This window comes from Sinocyclocheilus grahami, unplaced genomic scaffold (assembly GCF_001515645.1).
Source record: "Sinocyclocheilus grahami isolate Dianchi unplaced genomic scaffold, SAMN03320097.WGS_v1.1 scaffold211.1, whole genome shotgun sequence".
Taxonomy (NCBI): Eukaryota; Metazoa; Chordata; class Actinopteri; order Cypriniformes; family Cyprinidae; genus Sinocyclocheilus; species Sinocyclocheilus grahami.
Genome location: NW_015505390.1, coordinates 1,100,354 through 1,118,535, shown reverse-complemented (window position 1 = coordinate 1,118,535; position 18,182 = coordinate 1,100,354). Strand labels below are relative to the sequence as shown.

The window sequence follows — 18,182 nt, the reverse complement described above, 5'->3', positions numbered from 1 at the left end:
TGATGACAGAATTTTTGTTTTGTGGGTGAACCAAATTACAATAATATAGGAAATTTCTCTTGTACCTGGCATCCAGTATACCCTCATACTCCGCCAGCTGTCTCATGAAGCTAGCATTGGGACGGGTGATACTGCGCTTCTGTTTGACGAAGTTGTATGCTTTTTCCAGAGACCAGCCGTACTCTTTCATGGCATATGCGATTACCGTAGAGGCCGAGCGGCTTACGCCCATCTTACAGTGAACCAAACATTTGGACTGATTCTTTCTGCAGAGTACAGAACATGAGGGTATAAAAAGTCACATTGAAAGAGTCAAGTATGTTGCTTATATTTAGAGAGAAAAATCTAAAATAGAGCCTTACTTTGCTTTGACAATGAAGTTGTAGGTCTCGTTCCAGTGAGCCAGTAAGTCTGTGGCCTCGTTGTCATACACTCGGACATTATGATAGCAAAATGTTCCTGGGAAAAAGTTATCTATTTCCCTCGTAACATTTAAGATGTAGCCCACCCTAAAACAGCAATGCATTTAGAGATCGCATAAATTACATCTGGACAACAATAGAAAACCATATGCATGCAAGTTTATTCTTATTCCTTACATCAGGAACTAAAATACACCCTGTTTCTTGCTGTAAAAGAAACAGCTTTGATGGATTTACTCTGAACTTTATCTGAAACAGGAGAAAATGCTGCCCTTTAAGAGGTGATACGATACACACTCACTTTAAACTTTCACCTTTACCTAACATTAACCCATTTAAAGAAGCAGTATCTTGAGAGAAACAACAGCATGGGAAGAAAACAAGCTGTGGATGTCAGTAAAGGTAGGGGTAAAACTCACTCACCCAGTTTCCTGAAGCTCCTCTAGATTTGAAGCATTCCATTCAGAACCCTAAAAGATAAACAATGCAAATCACTGGCTTTAGGGAAATTGGCATCTAGTGCCCCATATCTGACAAAAACGATCTGCCCTTCCATAGAACTAACAAGCTTTTTACATTAAATAAATTAAATTTCCTTGACAAACTTTCCCCCCATTTTTATTTGTATTTTATTTGTACTTATTTAACTGATGTGATTTGTCATATTTGTATCTTTCGGATAAATTATTTATTTATTTTGGGGTAGGATGACCTAGGGGAAAGGCAATAAAAAGAGGGGGGAAAACAATAGGAATTGGCAGGTGTGATAAAAGCAGCACTAACCAGATAGAGGTGGTCAAAGATGAGCGTGGCTTTGTCCATCTGCCCAAGAATAAGCAGCATCTCATTATCAATGAACTCTTTGTACTCTTTCAGGTTGCAGTTCATCTGTTGCTCTAGCTCATTACGAATCTAAAGAAAAACACACATCATTATTGACTTAATCTCAGCAAATGTTCTGTTTTAAACCCTGTTCACACCTGCTATTAAAGGGGTCATATGATGCTGCTAGGAGAGACGAGACAAAAACATTAAAACCCATTACAAACGAGGCATTTGTTGCATCCAGTGGGGACATAATTACTGATTATAATGACTTATACTGTTTTTTTACACGTTGCGTTGCATTGCATCGCGCCGCTTAAACCTAAAACTCTGTCTGCATTTGTGATCGGAGAAATGACAAACAAGTGCTACTCTACTGCCCAAAACTCGCGTTTGAATCATCAAATCCTTTAAATGAAAACGTACTTACAGACTGTGAGTCAGAACTGCCGGCATTGTAGTCTACTCTCCCAGGATCAGTAAACAGTCCTCCATAAAATGGCCTTATCAAACTAATCTGAATATTTGGGTTAAACTGTTCTGGAATAGTGTTGTAAATACAACTTAACCACTGATTTGTAGTCGTGTCCTCTTTTGGAAGACCAAACAAAGTAGTTTCGCTTTCACAAAGAAAAACATGGCGGCCTAGCGGAAGCGGAAGCCACGGCTAAGTGTGAGCTGAGGCCAGGCTAAAGTTAGCAGAGGCGGCGGGGTTGAGAACAGCGCGGCCGGCGGATCCGACGAAGAAGCGGCAACCACATGTGACGTAGTTCCTAGCCATATCGGCCTAGAAAATCGCAACTTTTAATTTTCCGTATGTCTTAGTACACGATGTAACTACAGAAGAGTCAAGTTTTAAATAGGAAAAATATCAAAACTCTTTGGTCATTTTTGAGCGAGATGCCAACTGTCTAATCAGATTCAATGATCTATGCTAAGCTGCACCTAAAAGTGCTACCGCCAGACCCGGAGATCGGCTGAATGGATTCGAAAACGGTAAAACTCAACTGTTTAACTCTAGGGGAGTTGGAAAATGAGCCTATTTTCAAAAATAGTGGCGTGTTCCTTTAAGATCCATCTCAGACAATCTGATCACAAGAGGTCAGCCGAGACACACTGCAGGGTCCTGTGGCTTCTGTGACCACTTATGATCAGATTTTGAGAAGGAGGGTCTGTTGTGACGTCACACAGTATGTCAGTGTGTAACTGTGTGTTGATAACACTTATGATGACCTCTCTGCGCTTCATACTGACCTCTTTGGACGTGACATTTTCAAGGTCCTGGCACATCATGATACTCCTGAGTTTAGCTTTGATTAAACATTCTGTTCTTTCCCTCTCTGTTGGCCTGAGGAACAGAAACGTAACACAACCTAAATCAAGGGTTTAAGAAAGAGCATAATTTTAAGGTGAAGGGAACAATTTTATTTACTTACTTTTTTATTATTATCGTTTTTATTATTATCATAATTCATAAAGTCAAAATTACATTTATACAATAAACAGATAAAACATGTATTTGGTTTCATCATAGCTCTTTCATTATTTTTTCCAAATAAAAAAGAACAAATATATAAACAAAAAATATAAAAAGCATGTATGAGAAAACATACAAAAAAAAGCCTGAAAAAAAAGATGCAGATGACCACTGATTATTAAACAGATCAAATATTAGATTAAACTGTGACAATATTTAACAAATATGTCTGACTTTTACGCATGGTCTCAATGCATGGTCACAAAAGAAAAAAAATCCCTTCCAAAAAACGAATCAAAATGTTAATTTAAATCTGCTGGTGGGTTTCACAAGTGCCAAGGACTCTGGGCTTTCAGGGTTTGCACTCACTTGTTAACAAAGACTGCAGGAGAGTCGGGTCGCAATGTTTCCAGGTCCAGCATGGCGTTCCACTCATTGATGCAGCTCTGTTCCGAGCTGATACAGCTCTCATAGTACCCCATCCATGTGAGCGCCATGCCACCGGGGAAATAGTTGTACCTTCGTGACACCTCACTTGCCTTGTGTAAAATCTGCAGTGCTGACCTAAAGAAAAAGCAGGTTAAAGGTGAGTAAGAGACCTGTGCCAATAGTCTCAGTAATGAGTTTAAATGATCATGATGTGATCTTAAAACGGATCAAACTATATCTCAAACTGAGTGAAGTAAACTGACATTGGTAAAAGAAAACTTTAATCTCAGTTGATTCAAAAATGCATTGAATTTGGTAATCATAACTGTTTGTCCACTAAGCAGTACATACCAAAAATACCTTTCTGGACAGCATGTTGGAGTTCCATATAAATACCATAATATGTGGTTATGGCATCACTTTAAACATGGTTTATATCAAATACCATCTGGTGATCTGATATTCACTGTACCATGGTACAGCCACAGTACTTTTTTGAAAGTGTCACCAGATGGCAGTGTGGAGCTCTATTATATTTAAGGATGTCAAACTCCCAAAGCACCTGTGAACATCTGAAAAACAGTCCACTCACATCATCTTTAACCCCCTGAGGAACCGTTTTTTTTTTGTTGTTTTTTTTTACCCCAGTAACAAACAAGAGCACAAATTCACCCAGCCAAGTAGACAAAGGCTCTTGTTGGAAAAAACTAATTAACTTGTCACCTAATTGGGAGAGATGACTGTAGGATTTATCATTGCATGAAATACTGTTAAAATAGCAGTTCTGAGTGATTGTCTGAAGTTGTTTGGAAGCTTTAGGTTAATCACTTAAATTATCACATCAATCATTTAAAAACAGATTTAACAAGTAAAACTAGAAAAAAGTGACCCAAGAAGACCCAATATAGAACATGAACACAAATCATTCTATATATCAGCATTTCCACTACAAACTGAAATGTCTAAAATGTGAGTTTAAATTGCTCTAGTTCATTATTTATTGATGTTATTTTCTCACCACATGGCCTGAACTGACACTGGCTTGAAGATGTGTGTGTGCCCGGCAGTAGTCACACTGAAGCCCCTGGAGACATGAGAAGAGAGGTTAAATAAGGCCATCATCATACGTCTTTACAATAGAACTACAACCTATCTAAACAACAATAAAAATAAGAAATACTTGTTAATATTGTCATTGGCTTCATTTTCTGAAAAATGAATTCAACACGGTTTATAAACCACGCTATCTACATCAGTGCATCAAAATTTGAAGTGTCATCAGACCAGCAGCAGCATTTCCTCTCCATTCCCAGAGGGGGCAGTACTCACCCATCACCATCTAAATGAATCTTGGTGTCACTCCACAGTGGCAGCACCATCCCAATAGAGCAGTTCTTACTGTAAATGAAAGAAAAACTCCCTTATTTGACTAAATGTAATGTCCCTGCAGGAGGTAACAAACTCTAAAAACTTGTCTTTTTGATGATAAAACTGTATTTGATTTTTAAGTCACCTGTCTTTGTTGCTGAAGTCCATGCCCAGTAAGATGTTTTCCTCAGTGTCTTGACGGCCATTTGTGTAGACTACCACCATGTACCGCACACGGTCTGACCAAGCTCTATTATATTTAAGGATGTCAAACTCCCAAAGCACCTGTGAACATCTGAAAAACAGTCCACTCACATCATCTTTAACCCCCTGAGGAACCGGTTTTTTTTTGTTTTGTTTTTTTACCCCAGTAACAAACAAGAGCACAAATTCACCCAGCCAAGTAGACAAAGGCTCTTGTTGGAAAAAACTAATTAACTTGTCACCTAATTGGGAGAGATGACTGTAGGATTTATCATCGCATGAAATACTGTTAAAATAGCAGTTCTGAGTGATTGTCTGAAGTTGTTTGGAAGCTTTAGGTTAATCACTTAAATTATCACATCAATCATTTAAAAACAGATTTAACAAGTAAAACTAGAAAAAAGTGACCCAAGAAGACCCAATATAGAACATGAACACAAATCATTCTATATATCAGCATTTCCACTACAAACTGAAATGTCTAAAATGTGAGTTTAAATTGCTCTAGTTCATTATTTATTGATGTTATTTTCTCACCACATGGCCTGAACTGACACTGGCTTGAAGATGTGTGTGTGCCCGGCAGTAGTCACACTGAAGCCCCTGGAGACATGAGAAGAGAGGTTAAATAAGGCCATCATCATACGTCTTTACAATAGAACTACAACCTATCTAAACAACAATAAAAATAAGAAATACTTGTTAATATTGTCATTGGCTTCATTTTCTGAAAAATCAGACCAGCAGCAGCATTTCCTCTCCATTCCCAGAGGGGGCAGTACTCACCCATCACCATCTAAATGAATCTTGGTGTCACTCCACAGTGGCAGCACCATCCCAATAGAGCAGTTCTTACTGTAAATGAAAGAAAAACTCCCTTATTTGACTAAATGTAATGTCCCTGCAGGAGGTAACAAACTCTAAAAACTTGTCTTTTTGATGATAAAACTGTATTTGATTTTTAAGTCACCTGTCTTTGTTGCTGAAGTCCATGCCCAGTAAGATGTTTTCCTCAGTGTCTTGACGGCCATTTGTGTAGACTACCACCATGTACCGCACACGGTCTGACCACACGCTCTCTAACCGCACCGCCTGCGGATTACAGTTGATTGACAGTTGATTGGTTTGTGTAAAACCAGGGCCCACATAAACACATATACATGCAAAAGCACAATTTATTAAACGTATTAACATACTGAACTGTAGAATAGATTACCTGAAAATGTCAAATTCGGTTCATTATTCACTTACCCTCATGCCATATTTCTCTCTATGTAAGACAACAGGAGCATTTTGAAGAATCTTCACGCAACTTTTTTCCATGCGTCTGTCAAGCTCGTCAAACATTGTGCACTATATATTAGCTCTTCAAAAGCAGTGGTTCTCAAACTTTTTGACTCCCTGTCAAAGGTCCCTCACTGTCAAACAGTATTCAATAGCTCTCCTATTCACCTAATAAAACAAATATATATATATATATATACTGTATATATATATATATATACACACACACTCAAATAATGTCAGTTTAATGATGTACAACTTTGTTTTTAGTGTTTTAGGATCTTAATTACAATTGTGTTAATGTTACTAAATTTAAATATTTTTATTTACTTATTTGGGCAACCTTGGAAGTTTGGCGATGCCCTCCAGTGGGCCCCGGGCCCCTGATTTGGGAACCACTATTCTAAAGTCATTGCTTTGTGTGAGGAACAGACTAAAATTTGACATTTTTGATAACCGATGATCCCACCGGTGCTCAAATGGACTTAAAAATGGTCTACCAAGAATGACGCTCAATGCCATTTGACACCGAATGTCACTGGTTTTTGTGGTCAAACGTGATTGATGTCATATTTGAGAGCTATACCAGAAGGAAAAAATTTCAGTATATAATAATAATACAAAATTTGTCTCTTAGTCACACAGACCTATTATGATTTTGGAATAAACTTGGAATTTTGCCTATGAGTCACACTGAACCATTTTTATTATGTTTTTGCCACCACGTCATCGATGCTTCAAAATTCTTTTGTTGTGTTGGGATTGGAATGCCATGAGGTTTAGTGAATAGTGACAGAATGTTCTTTTTTGAAGATAAATCCAGCTGCATGCACGTCATAGCTGACTGACACTAGTATTAATATAGATTTCATCATGGAACTTTCTGAAACAGCAGGTATGACATTTTAACTTTAACTTAATAGAAAAGAAAACAGTCTTGAGGCAACACTTTGACAACGAAACCCATTCAGCCTGACTGCATATAACTTACTGCCAAAATGTTAGTAATTGACAACGTGTGTTCTCTCACCAATTTGATGCGGTCTTCAGAGCGAAGAATGTTGATCATCACCTGTAGATGCTGAGGTAAGTCACCTGTTGAGTGAAACCATCATTACAATCCAAACAAAACCATGACGACTACTTTGTTTACATCGACACCAGCAGCGTCTCAAACCCTTAACGAAAATCTATTGAAGAAAAACAACCATAAAAGTCAACAAGATAACTAACGGTGATGTCATATGGTTGAGTATAAAAGTCAAGGTTTATAAGAGAAGCCGAGCCAAGAAGAATGCCTGATGAGTGATTCAAATCAGTCCTTAAATGTTGGGTGGGAAGACAACAGTATGCTTTTGATTAACGTTTTTACAGCACTGCTGATTTTACGATATTCCAGAGAACAAAGTGTACAAATACACAGTTACTGTAGAAGGATATGAAAAATTAGTTGTTTCTTATGTTTACATATCTCAGATAATCCTATTTAATTAAATGATAAAGCTTGACATGAATAAGCGACTTTCGGGTGCATTATGATCAGGTATGTGCAAATAAGTTCTATCCTTTGTGCCAAAGATGTCAATAATTATAAATCTGACAGTCATCTTAATCTAGCCCCTCCCCTTTTAATGCAAGTCAATAAGAGAAACCAAGTATTGGATACACAAGATCTGTTTATATTTCACTCTCCTCTTTAACACAGACTGACTAACTCCTTTGACCACTGACTGTGGTGCGTTCCTACACAAACAAAGCTCCTCCTACTCTTGTAAGTTTTGGCAGAATCCATGAAGCTATCAAGTAACTGGTGTAGTACGTGTGGGAGGTCAATCAAATTGTACAAATTGTAGCAGGTTAAGAAGAACAAAGCCAAAAACGTGAAAAACATATGAACTCAAAGCTTAAGAGCCAAAGCCTGTCATGTACACTCAACAAAACAGATGACGTAGTCTGTGGTTTATTGGCTGCTTTGCATTCGGGCCATAAATGAAAAAAAAAAAAACAGGGTACGTTTTCTCCTCCAAAAAACAAGCCCCTTGGTTTTCTCGGTCTCAATGCAAAGAATTTACCTAACTTTACATGCTTATCTGATAAAAACTGATATGTAAGAGAATAGCTAAGGCAGCGCAGGATCCCAGAGCACAGCTTTGATCAGAGCTATACAGGTGCATCTCAATAAATTAGAATGTCGTTTTTCCACGACATTCTAATTTATTGAGATGCACCTGTATAAGCTATATTGAAAAGGCATTCAAGTTTGAAACAACATGAGGATGAGTAAATTAGGACAGAATTTGCATTTCTGGATGAGCTATTAGTTTAAGGATTATTCTAAACGATTGAGCACAGTTTGACACACAGTTTTCTCCACCAGTTATGATTTTGGCAGCGATTCATCATTTAATTTGAGGAGTTTTGCCATGATGAGCCAATCCCTGTGACTGACACTGAAATAGGATGCAGTTAAAATCAAAGTATTCGAGACTTTAGTCTTGAACAAATCTACTCGCAACAATAATTTAAATATAACGTCAAACAGACACAATTTTATATCTTTTCAAAATTGCACTCACTTTGCACAGTAATTTTAAACATTTAAAACAAATTAGCATTTTAAAAGAATTTCTGAAGGATCATGTGACATGGACGCAGAAAATTCAGCTTTGCCATCATAGAAATCTTTTTTTATTGTAAAATATATTAATTTACAAAACAGTTATTTTAAATTGTACTGTAGTAACATTTCCCAAAATTACTGTTTTTACTGTACCTTTCCTTGGTAAGTTTAAAAGACTTCCTACTAAAACATAAAATGATTGTGCCGACCCCGAACTTCTGAAAGGTGGTGTATTTTCATACGTACATTGAACGCATCTCAAAAGATTAAGAAAAATGCAATTCCTCAGAACACGACCTTTTTAATTGCCTTTGTGCTTTACTTGGACCTCTGAAGAACTTTTCCTTTATCTCATTATTTCACTCAAAAAAACAAGCAGTACAGGTGCAAATCCACTTGCAAATATTTATGGTGTATCTTGCTTTAGGAAGTTGGACAGTGTTTAATAAATCACCGCTGATACTATTTTTGACTGTCTGGCTGCCGGAGCCATGGGAATGCAAATAGAGGTGACTGATGACATCAAAAAAATAAAAATAAAAAACCCTAACAGGACCAAAATAAGATAGAAATCTATGTCATCAACATCTAAAAGCAAGGACATTTAAAGATGTCAGCATGAAGTGAATATATTTTAGAGCTTAATTTACATTCGACATGAGTACCAAGGATTGTAGCAAGAAATGTAAGAAGGTCTTATTGAGGAAAAAAAGCTGAGCTTTTCTCACTGTCAGAGAACATTTTGTACCTAGACTGTAACAAAGGAAGAGAAACCCTACATCGTCTAGTCTAACACTGACATCCGCAGTTTCACAGTGGAGACAGCTGACTTCTCCACCTTTTAGTGCTGTGATGCAATTGTACTTTTTTCAAATCATCTAATTCTTGTAATCTAATTCCAGATCTTCTAGACTGTCTGCATAAGTCACTTCTAGGAAGTCTTTGTCTGGTTCCTCTTGTGATTGATGGGCAGTTGAGTTATTATTCGTACAACGTACAAAAAGCTCATGACTCAAGCGAAGCTCCAACCCCATGTGCCCTGAGGTCAGACTGTATGTAGAAACAAAACCGCTTGTCAAACCTGCAACAACTCACATGTGATTAGCACTACTGATGCGTTCAAACCGGTCAAATCGAAACTTCACGTCCCAACAAGAAGTCAGGTGACTAATATTAGCCAACTGACAAAACAGATGCTTGTTAATGTCAGGGGTTTATAACAGGAAAAAAAGTCAGTCTAAACCTGCTGTGATAGTCAGTGCGTGCATAAAGCCTGAGGGTTTGCTGCGTCTGCATGGTGTTTAGTTTCTCTCATAACAGATTAAATTTGTCCGGAGCAATTGTACACCCTTCTGTTTAGCAGTAAATTAGCATCTTTAATCAATTCAACATGTCACACGAGTTAGAAAGTGCTCGACGGATGGCGGCTAGGACATCTGTTTTCATGCATTTATGACATTCCTTGATTGATTGAATGTCTCAGATCAATTGCACAAATGCTTGTTTTTCTAGGAGTGGCTTCATATTGTAGTTAAAATCAGTCGTACTGTATAAACTACTGTAGTTAAAAACGGTTTGTGAATTGTGTCCTCCAAACTAAAAATGCAATATTATATATTTTATTAATATTTGTTGAGTAAAAAAGTTGTCACATGTGTTTTATAAGCTGTACATATAAAACCATTGTTTTGGCCAACAGAAATTGTAATTAATATATTTTTGTATATTATATTTTAACATTTCTGCTGTTTAATGAATAACTGTTGTTTTTCCATAACTCGCATAACCGTTTTACTGAGTAAATTTTCCTATAATTGGTTGTTTAACTGGCAGATTGTGACAACTTACCCCATATAATGACAAAACATTCCCCACTATTTGTATGCATGTCTAATATATTTTTAAAGGAACACTCCACTATTTTTGAAAATAGGTTCATTTTCCAACTCCCCTAGAGTTAAACAGTTGAGTTTTACCGTTTTCGAATCAATTCAGCCGATCTCTACGGAAGTTCTAAGCGGCCATGCATTCTTTTTTTTTTCCTTCTTGTTTTCTCGTTATAACGACTTATTTTCTCGTTATATCGACATAACGAGAGTTGTTTTCTCGTTATAACGACTTATTTTCTCGTTATATCGACATAACGAGAGTTGTTTTCTCGTTATAACGACTTAATTTTCTCGTTATATCGACATAACGAGAGTCGTTTTCTCGTTATATCGACATAACGAGAGTCGTTTTCTCGTTATAACGACATAACGGGAGTTGTTTTCTCGTTATAACGACTTAATTTTCTCGTTATCTAGCACTTTTAGCTGTAGCTTAGCATAGATCATTGAATCTGATTAGACCGTTAGCATCTCGCTCAAAAATGACCAAGGAGTTTCGATATTTTTCCAATTTAAAACTTGACTCTTCTGTAGTTACATCGTGTACTAAGCAATACTCTCATTCCGGCGCAATGATATTCCACAGCGCCTGAAAATAGGCTTATTGGAAGTTCCCTAGCTGGGGACTATTTTCAGGCGCTGTGTAATATCATTGCGCCTGCTGCACCCATGGTATGGCAGCAAAGTTCCTTGATTACTACACAGGAATGAGAGTAGTGGAGTGATCCTTTAATGTTAAGTATGCGTCTATACAGAAAGTACGACAGCCTCTCTACCTTTATGTTCCATTCTCGTTTCAACTGTCCCATAAATGTGACCCTGGACCACAAAACCAGTCATAAGTAGCACGGGTATATTTGTAGCAATAGCCAAAAATACATTGTATGGGTCAAAATTATTATTTTTAAATGATTAAAATAGAATTTTCTTTTATGCCAAAAATCATTAGGATATTAAGTAAAGATCATGTTCCATGAAGATATTTTGTACATTTCCTACCGTAAATATATAAAAAAAGTATTATCATTAGTAATATGCATTGCTAAGGATTTCATTTGGACAACTTTAAAGGCGATTTTCTCAATATTTAGATTTTTTTGCACCCTCAAGATTCCAAATTTTCAAATAGTTGTATCTCGAAATATTGTCCTATCCTAACAAACCACACATCAATGGAAAGCTTATTTATTCAGCTTTCAGATGATGTATAAATCTCAATTTTAAAAAAATTACCCTTATGACTGGTTTTGTGGTCCAGGGTCACAAATTAGAGGCAAAATAAAAAAATAATGGTCCCCTTTAGACATTCTGTTGACTATAACTTTGCAACCACATGTCAACCACCAGTCATTAGAGTATTATTAGACTGTCTGCTAACACTTATAAGTATGTCAACTTCCCACTCTAACGGTCTAATACTCTAATAGAGTTAGTTGACATGTAGTTGCAAAGTTACCATATAGTCAACAGAATGTCTAAAAGGGACCATCAAAATAAAGTGTAAACAAAAAACATATTATATTTACATATAATTACATATAATACATATATTTACAAAAACTAAGTAAGGGCAAAAAAAAAGTGTTTTCTGAACAAACATGAAAACTGTTAACTCTGTATTAACATATCTGCATCCTAAACCTCATAAAACCACCAGTAACCACATAAAACAGAGAGATGTCCCATGTGCCCGGTCTATAAATGAGATTATTACAGTATGTGCTGAGCTAAATTGCTAATCTGGCTAATCCACACACACACACTTGTCTGGGACACGCTTAGCCAGCACTGAGTCGGTCCATCAGCCGGACAGCATCTGCTAACGAATTTCTGAATTTCCCTCTCATGACAGACACAGCATGCAGTAAAGTCATTCTTAAAAAATTACTATAGTATGGGCGACATTTGACTCTTGAGTCAGGGGGGGCCACACACACACACTTGTCTGGGACACGCTTAGCCAGCACTGAGTCGGTCCATCAGCCGGACAGCATCTGCTAACGAATTTCTCTCTCATGACAGACACAGCATGCAGTAAAGTCATTCTTAAAAAATTACTATAGTATGGGCGACATTTGACTCTTGAGTCAGGGGGGGGGGCAAGAAAAAGAATATATATATATATATATATATGAAATAAATAAAAGCAAAATATATATATTTTTCTGATGTAAGCATCAAACCAATGCCCTACCGTATTGCAACGCATTAAAGCAGTCAATCCAACACAGTCAAGAATAACTTAAAGAGGTTGCCACCGTTTAGTAAACTGTGGACTAGCTTTGGCTCTAATTACCCTTATGACTGGTTTTGTGGTCCAGGGTCACAAATTAGAGGCAAAATAAAAAAATAATGGTCCCCTTTAGACATTCTGTTGACTATAACTTTGCAACCACATGTCAACCACCAGTCATTAGAGTATTATTAGACTGTCTGCTAACACTTATAAGTATGTCAACTTCCCCCTCTAACGGTCTAATACTCTAATAGAGTTAGTTGACATGTAGTTGCAAAGTTACCATATAGTCAACAGAATGTCTAAAAGGGACCATCAAAATAAAGTGTAAACAAAAAACATATTATATTTACATATAATTACATATAATACATATATTTACAAAAACTAAGTAAGGGCAAAAAAAAAGTGTTTTCTGAACAAACATGAAAACTGTTAACTCTGTATTAACATATCTGCATCCTAAACCTCATAAAACCACCAGTAACCACATAAAACAGAGAGATGTCCCATGTGCCCGGTCTATAAATGAGATTATTACAGTATGTGCTGAGCTAAATTGCTAATCTGGCTAATCCACACACACACACTTGTCTGGGACACGCTTAGCCAGCACTGAGTCGGTCCATCAGCCGGACAGCATCTGCTAACGAATTTCTCTCTCATGACAGACACAGCATGCAGTAAAGTCATTCTTAAAAAATTACTATAGTATGGGCGACATTTGACTCTTGAGTCAGGGGGGGGGGCAAGAAAAAGAATATATATATATATATATATATGAAATAAATAAAAGCAAAATATATATATTTTTCTGATGTAAGCATCAAACCAATGCCCTACCGTATTGCAACGCATTAAAGCAGTCAATCCAACACAGTCAAGAATAACTTAAAGAGGTTGCCACCGTTTAGTAAACTGTGGACTAGCTTTGGCTCTTCTTGCTGACTTGAAGGGTGATGCTTCCCGTTTGTCGATTGATGGCCTTTAATTTTTAACCAGAAATGTGCAAGCTGCTTTTCTGATGTTCACTGAAGTTTTCCGTGTCTTTTTCCCATGTCACTTGAAATGTTTCCGTTTTGAATCATTATTACCAAAGGCGAGACGCGTGGGGAAAAAATAAACAATCAGTTGTGGGACTATATTCGGTCATAAATCGCACAACATTCATTGCTGAACTTTCTACCGTTCATTGCTGGAAATGAAATGAAATTACTGGTTGATATGTCCCGATCTCAATAAAGTTTACACATGCTTTTGGTCCGTGATTTAGATCTTGCTCGGGACGCGTGCTGTCTGTGGAGGTTTGGCCAGGACCGGTTTCAGAATTAAATCAACATATTTTATGTTCCGTCCATTGCCAATCACTGCTATCCGAGAGTGAATCCTGCATAAATATGCGGATGTCATTCCCGAAACTTTGCAGGGTGTAGCCTATGTGTCCAAAAAACGAACGTTTCATACAAATTCTGAACGGATTATACCCTAGAAAGTGTGCAAAGCATGAATCCCTTTATCACTAAAAAGCGTCACTCATCTTCGTTCATCGTGATCTTACAAAGTTCCGTTATAATCAATGAAGCTCTCTAAACTGCATACGCTAAGGATCTCTTATTTACATTGTGTCTGCACTTCGTCATGAGATGATTCACGAGTGTGCAAAACTGCACTTAAAAACTGTGGCGCTTTCAGCAGTGAGTGAATTATGACAAAACGTTTCTGATTGGCCATTGCGTTCAAGAAATCAACAGATATCTGTGATTGGTTACATTGAGCAGTCAATCCAACACAGTCAAGAATAACTTAAAGAGGTTGCCACCGTTTAGTAAACTGTGGACTAGCTTTGGCTCTTCTTGCTGACTTGAAGGGTGATGCTTCCCGTTTGTCGATTGATGGCCTTTAATTTTTAACCAGAAATGTGCAAGCTGCTTTTCTGATGTTCACTGAAGTTTTCCGTGTCTTTTTCCCATGTCACTTGAAATGTTTCCGTTTTGAATCATTGTTACCAAAGGCGAGACACGTGGGGAAAAAATAAACAATCAGTTGTGGGACTATATTCTGTCATAAATCGCACAACATTCATTGCTGAACTTTCTACCGTTCATTGCTGGAAATGAAATGAAATTACTGGTTGATATGTCCCGATCTCAATAAAGTTTACACATGCTTTTGGTCCGTGATTTAGATCTTGCTCGGGACGCGTGCTGTCTGTGGAGGTTTGGCCAGGACCGGTTTCAGAATTAAATCAACATATTTTATGTTCCGTCCATTGCCAATCACTGCTATCCGAGAGTGAATCCTGCATAAATATGCGGATGTCATTCCCGAAACTTTGCAGGGTGTAGCCTATGTGTCCAAAAAACGAACGTTTCATACAAATTCTGAACGGATTATACCCTAGAAAGTGTGCAAAGCATGAATCCCTTTATCACTAAAAAGCGTCACTCATCTTCGTTCATCGTGATCTTACAAAGTTCCGTTATAATCAATGAAGCTCTCTAAACTGCATACGCTAAGGATCTCTTATTTACATTGTGTCTGCACTTCGTCATGAGATGATTCACGAGTGTGCAAAACTGCACTTAAAAACTGTGGCGCTTTCAGCAGTGAGTGAATTCTGACAAAACGTTTCTGATTGGCCATTGCGTTCAAGAAATCAACAGATATCTGTGATTGGTTACATTGGTCAACGCTGCACAAACATGTTGAGGGTATTTAGTGCTTGGCTAAGCACTCCAATTGCAGCAGGCCGACATCAGGGATTCCATGACTAACAATATGGGGGGGCAGTTGCCCCCCCCCCCCCAATGTCGCCCATGATAGTAGCCATAATTTCCATCAAAACACCATAACCCCAAAAGTTATTGTCATTAATTTAAAACTGCAGCAACACATTTACATTTACATTGTCATTTAGCAGACGCTTTTATCCAAAGCGACTTACAATTGGGAGTACAGTAAATAAAGTACAGTAAATAAAGGATCGAGGTCCACTCAAATAACAATGAGCATTTTGCATGCAAAATGACGCCTGTACTGTGATTAAAATTCAAGTATACTTGCTGACGTTTTAGCTAAGGAAGAAACACACTAACGTGTTATGTGAGGAGATGAATTTCATAGAAACCCCTCAAGTGCAAGCATGGACTCACCTGCATGTTTGTGGTGAGGATGACCTCTTTGACCCTGCGGACAACTGCCCTGCTGCAAAAAGAGAGCGGCCCCCTTGACCATCAAGAAGCTCTCGCTTAAACTGTAAAAGAGAGAGCGAAAGAAAGGGTAGAGAGGAGGAAATGCGAGAAACGTGGGCAAAAAAAAAAACACGCTCGCATGACATATCATACAATCTAATATGACAAAACCCACAGAGACCTGAAAGTTGTAGATTTGGATTTTACGAAAGTACAACGTGGGTTTTTCTTATATCGCATATCATGTGACACTGAAGACTGGGGAAATGGCTACTGAAAATTCAGCTTTACCATCATAGAAATAAAAGACATTTTAAAATATATTAAAATAAAAAACAGCTATTTATATTGTAATGATATTAGACAATATTATTATTTTACAGTATCTGTGATCAAATAAATGCAGCCTTCGTGAGCATAAGAGAATTCTTTCCAAAACATTCGAAATCTCTAATCTGTAGTAAACGTATGATGAAAATCACTATAAAAATAAAGTTGACAAGACATCAAAATCTGTTATTATTCAGTCACAATAAAATAAGAATGATAGGGTTTCTGATAAATATACAGTATATGGATACGTGTCCATTCTATCAATTTAAAATATAAAACATTTTGTGAATGAACAATTACTGCATATCTTTAAATCTCTGGGGTTGAATTTTGCAAGTTATACAACCCATCTCACCATCACTCACCTGTATACTCGTGACAGGTGCTTTAGGTCTGTGATTTCAGGTGTGGCAGTAATTAGCCTCACATGCAGTTAAACACACTTATAGAAATGTGAACCACCTGAGGCTCACTATTATTTTAATGCACTGTGGCACAAGTAAATCTTAATGGAAACTCAGTGCTGGGAAAAGACCTGGTAAGGTGAGAAATGCTCTCAATATCTTGCAGAGATTACTGAGCTGTCAAGAAAACACTCGTCTATTATCATACTGCCATAACAGGGCAAGGGATGGTTCACATTAATTAGACTGAACACGGTGGAGTAGTACATGACTTTGGTTGATAGTTTAATGAACTTGTGTGTGCGTTTATGTATACATGGCCTCTCCCTGCCCTTGGATTTGGTCTGTATACAGACTGTATACTTAAAAACAATAATAAAACAAAAAGAGAGAAAGAGAAATTGAGAGAGTGACAAAGAGAGAGAACAATGAATTTTGTGATATTTTAGTTCAAAATGAAATATTCCTAGTTGAAATAGTTGTACTTGTACCTACTAACATTTATTTGATTATACAGTAAAAACAGTAATTTGTGTAATATTATTACAATTTAAAATAACCGTTTTCAATTTTAATATATTTTAAAATGTAATTTAATACTGTGATGGCAAAGCTTTCAGTTTTCAGCAGTCATTACTCTAAACAGTAATACTTTTGTGGAAACCATGAAAAAAAACAAGGATTTTTAAAATGTATTTTTTAATGCATTTAATTTTATTTATGATTTTTTTAATTAATACAATTTATTTGAAATAGAAATCTTTTGTAACATTATTAATTAGTATCAATTTATTTCAATTAATTTCTCAAAACAAAACAAACATAAAACTGATCCTAAACTTTTTATTGGTATATATATTGTCAATAATATACTGTATAATATTTTTTACATACATGTTTAATATAAACACTGTATGCAAGTAATTCCTGTATCCATAACGGCAGAGAACATCAGTAAATATTGAGACTTTTTATTGCACTTTACTCCTAATTTTTGTCATCACTGAGTTCTAATGGTCATAACAGTGACTGACAAGTACAAAACAACCTACAAAGCCCTCATGCATGTCATATATATGTCAATGACTTGTCAGACAAAATAGCTGTTGACTGTGGCTCCATTCATGCAGCACACATCAAGTCAACATGCTCTCTAAATCACTCTCACTCTCCTGAATATTTAAAGCAGTCACAGCAGTTAAAGAATGAAGTTGTCACTCTCTTTTATAAGAGAAATGTTTATCAACAGAACTGTGATTAGGACTGTTCTGCTTGTGTGAATACAGCCTAATTATGCAATATGTTGAACACTGGGCAGACAGACAGATAGGCATGTTGAGACAATGCTTTTATTCTGAGATTCGTTATATAGTCAAATAGTTAGACAACCCAATGACTAGTCAATTTTGAAAATATGTAGTTCTGCCCATCCCTACACTATTCCACAAACTCAATTAATTTTAATTAAATGGTTTGTGATAAAAAAAAAAAAAAAGTCAA

The 18,182-nt window shown here is 36.8% G+C and overlaps 1 protein-coding gene across 6 annotated transcripts in view; it reads right to left on the bottom strand.

The window, feature by feature from the left end:
* Positions 1-18,182, bottom strand: part of LOC107595937 (protein phosphatase Slingshot homolog 1-like) — a 37,144-nt gene that overhangs the window by 3,557 nt on the left and 15,405 nt on the right. For 3 of the 6 annotated variants that reach the window (XM_016286531.1, XM_016286532.1, XM_016286534.1), the window contains 11 exons: positions 15,907-16,007; positions 7,040-7,104; positions 5,696-5,817; positions 5,512-5,580; positions 5,263-5,328; positions 3,094-3,288; positions 2,502-2,595; positions 1,206-1,334; positions 846-892; positions 363-509; positions 66-266 (listed from right to left, as the gene is read on the bottom strand). In XM_016286531.1, the coding sequence (XP_016142017.1) occupies positions 66-266; positions 363-509; positions 846-892; positions 1,206-1,334; positions 2,502-2,595; positions 3,094-3,288; positions 5,263-5,328; positions 5,512-5,580; positions 5,696-5,817; positions 7,040-7,104; positions 15,907-16,007 (1,236 nt within the window). Of the gene's footprint in view, positions 1-65; positions 267-362; positions 510-845; positions 893-1,205; positions 1,335-2,501; positions 2,596-3,093; positions 3,289-4,171; positions 4,238-4,482; positions 4,552-4,666; positions 4,766-5,262; positions 5,329-5,511; positions 5,581-5,695; positions 5,818-7,039; positions 7,105-15,906; positions 16,008-16,643; positions 17,045-18,182 lie in introns of those variants that run through there. The other 3 variants (XM_016286536.1, XM_016286535.1, XM_016286537.1) reach the window with 3 other exon arrangements.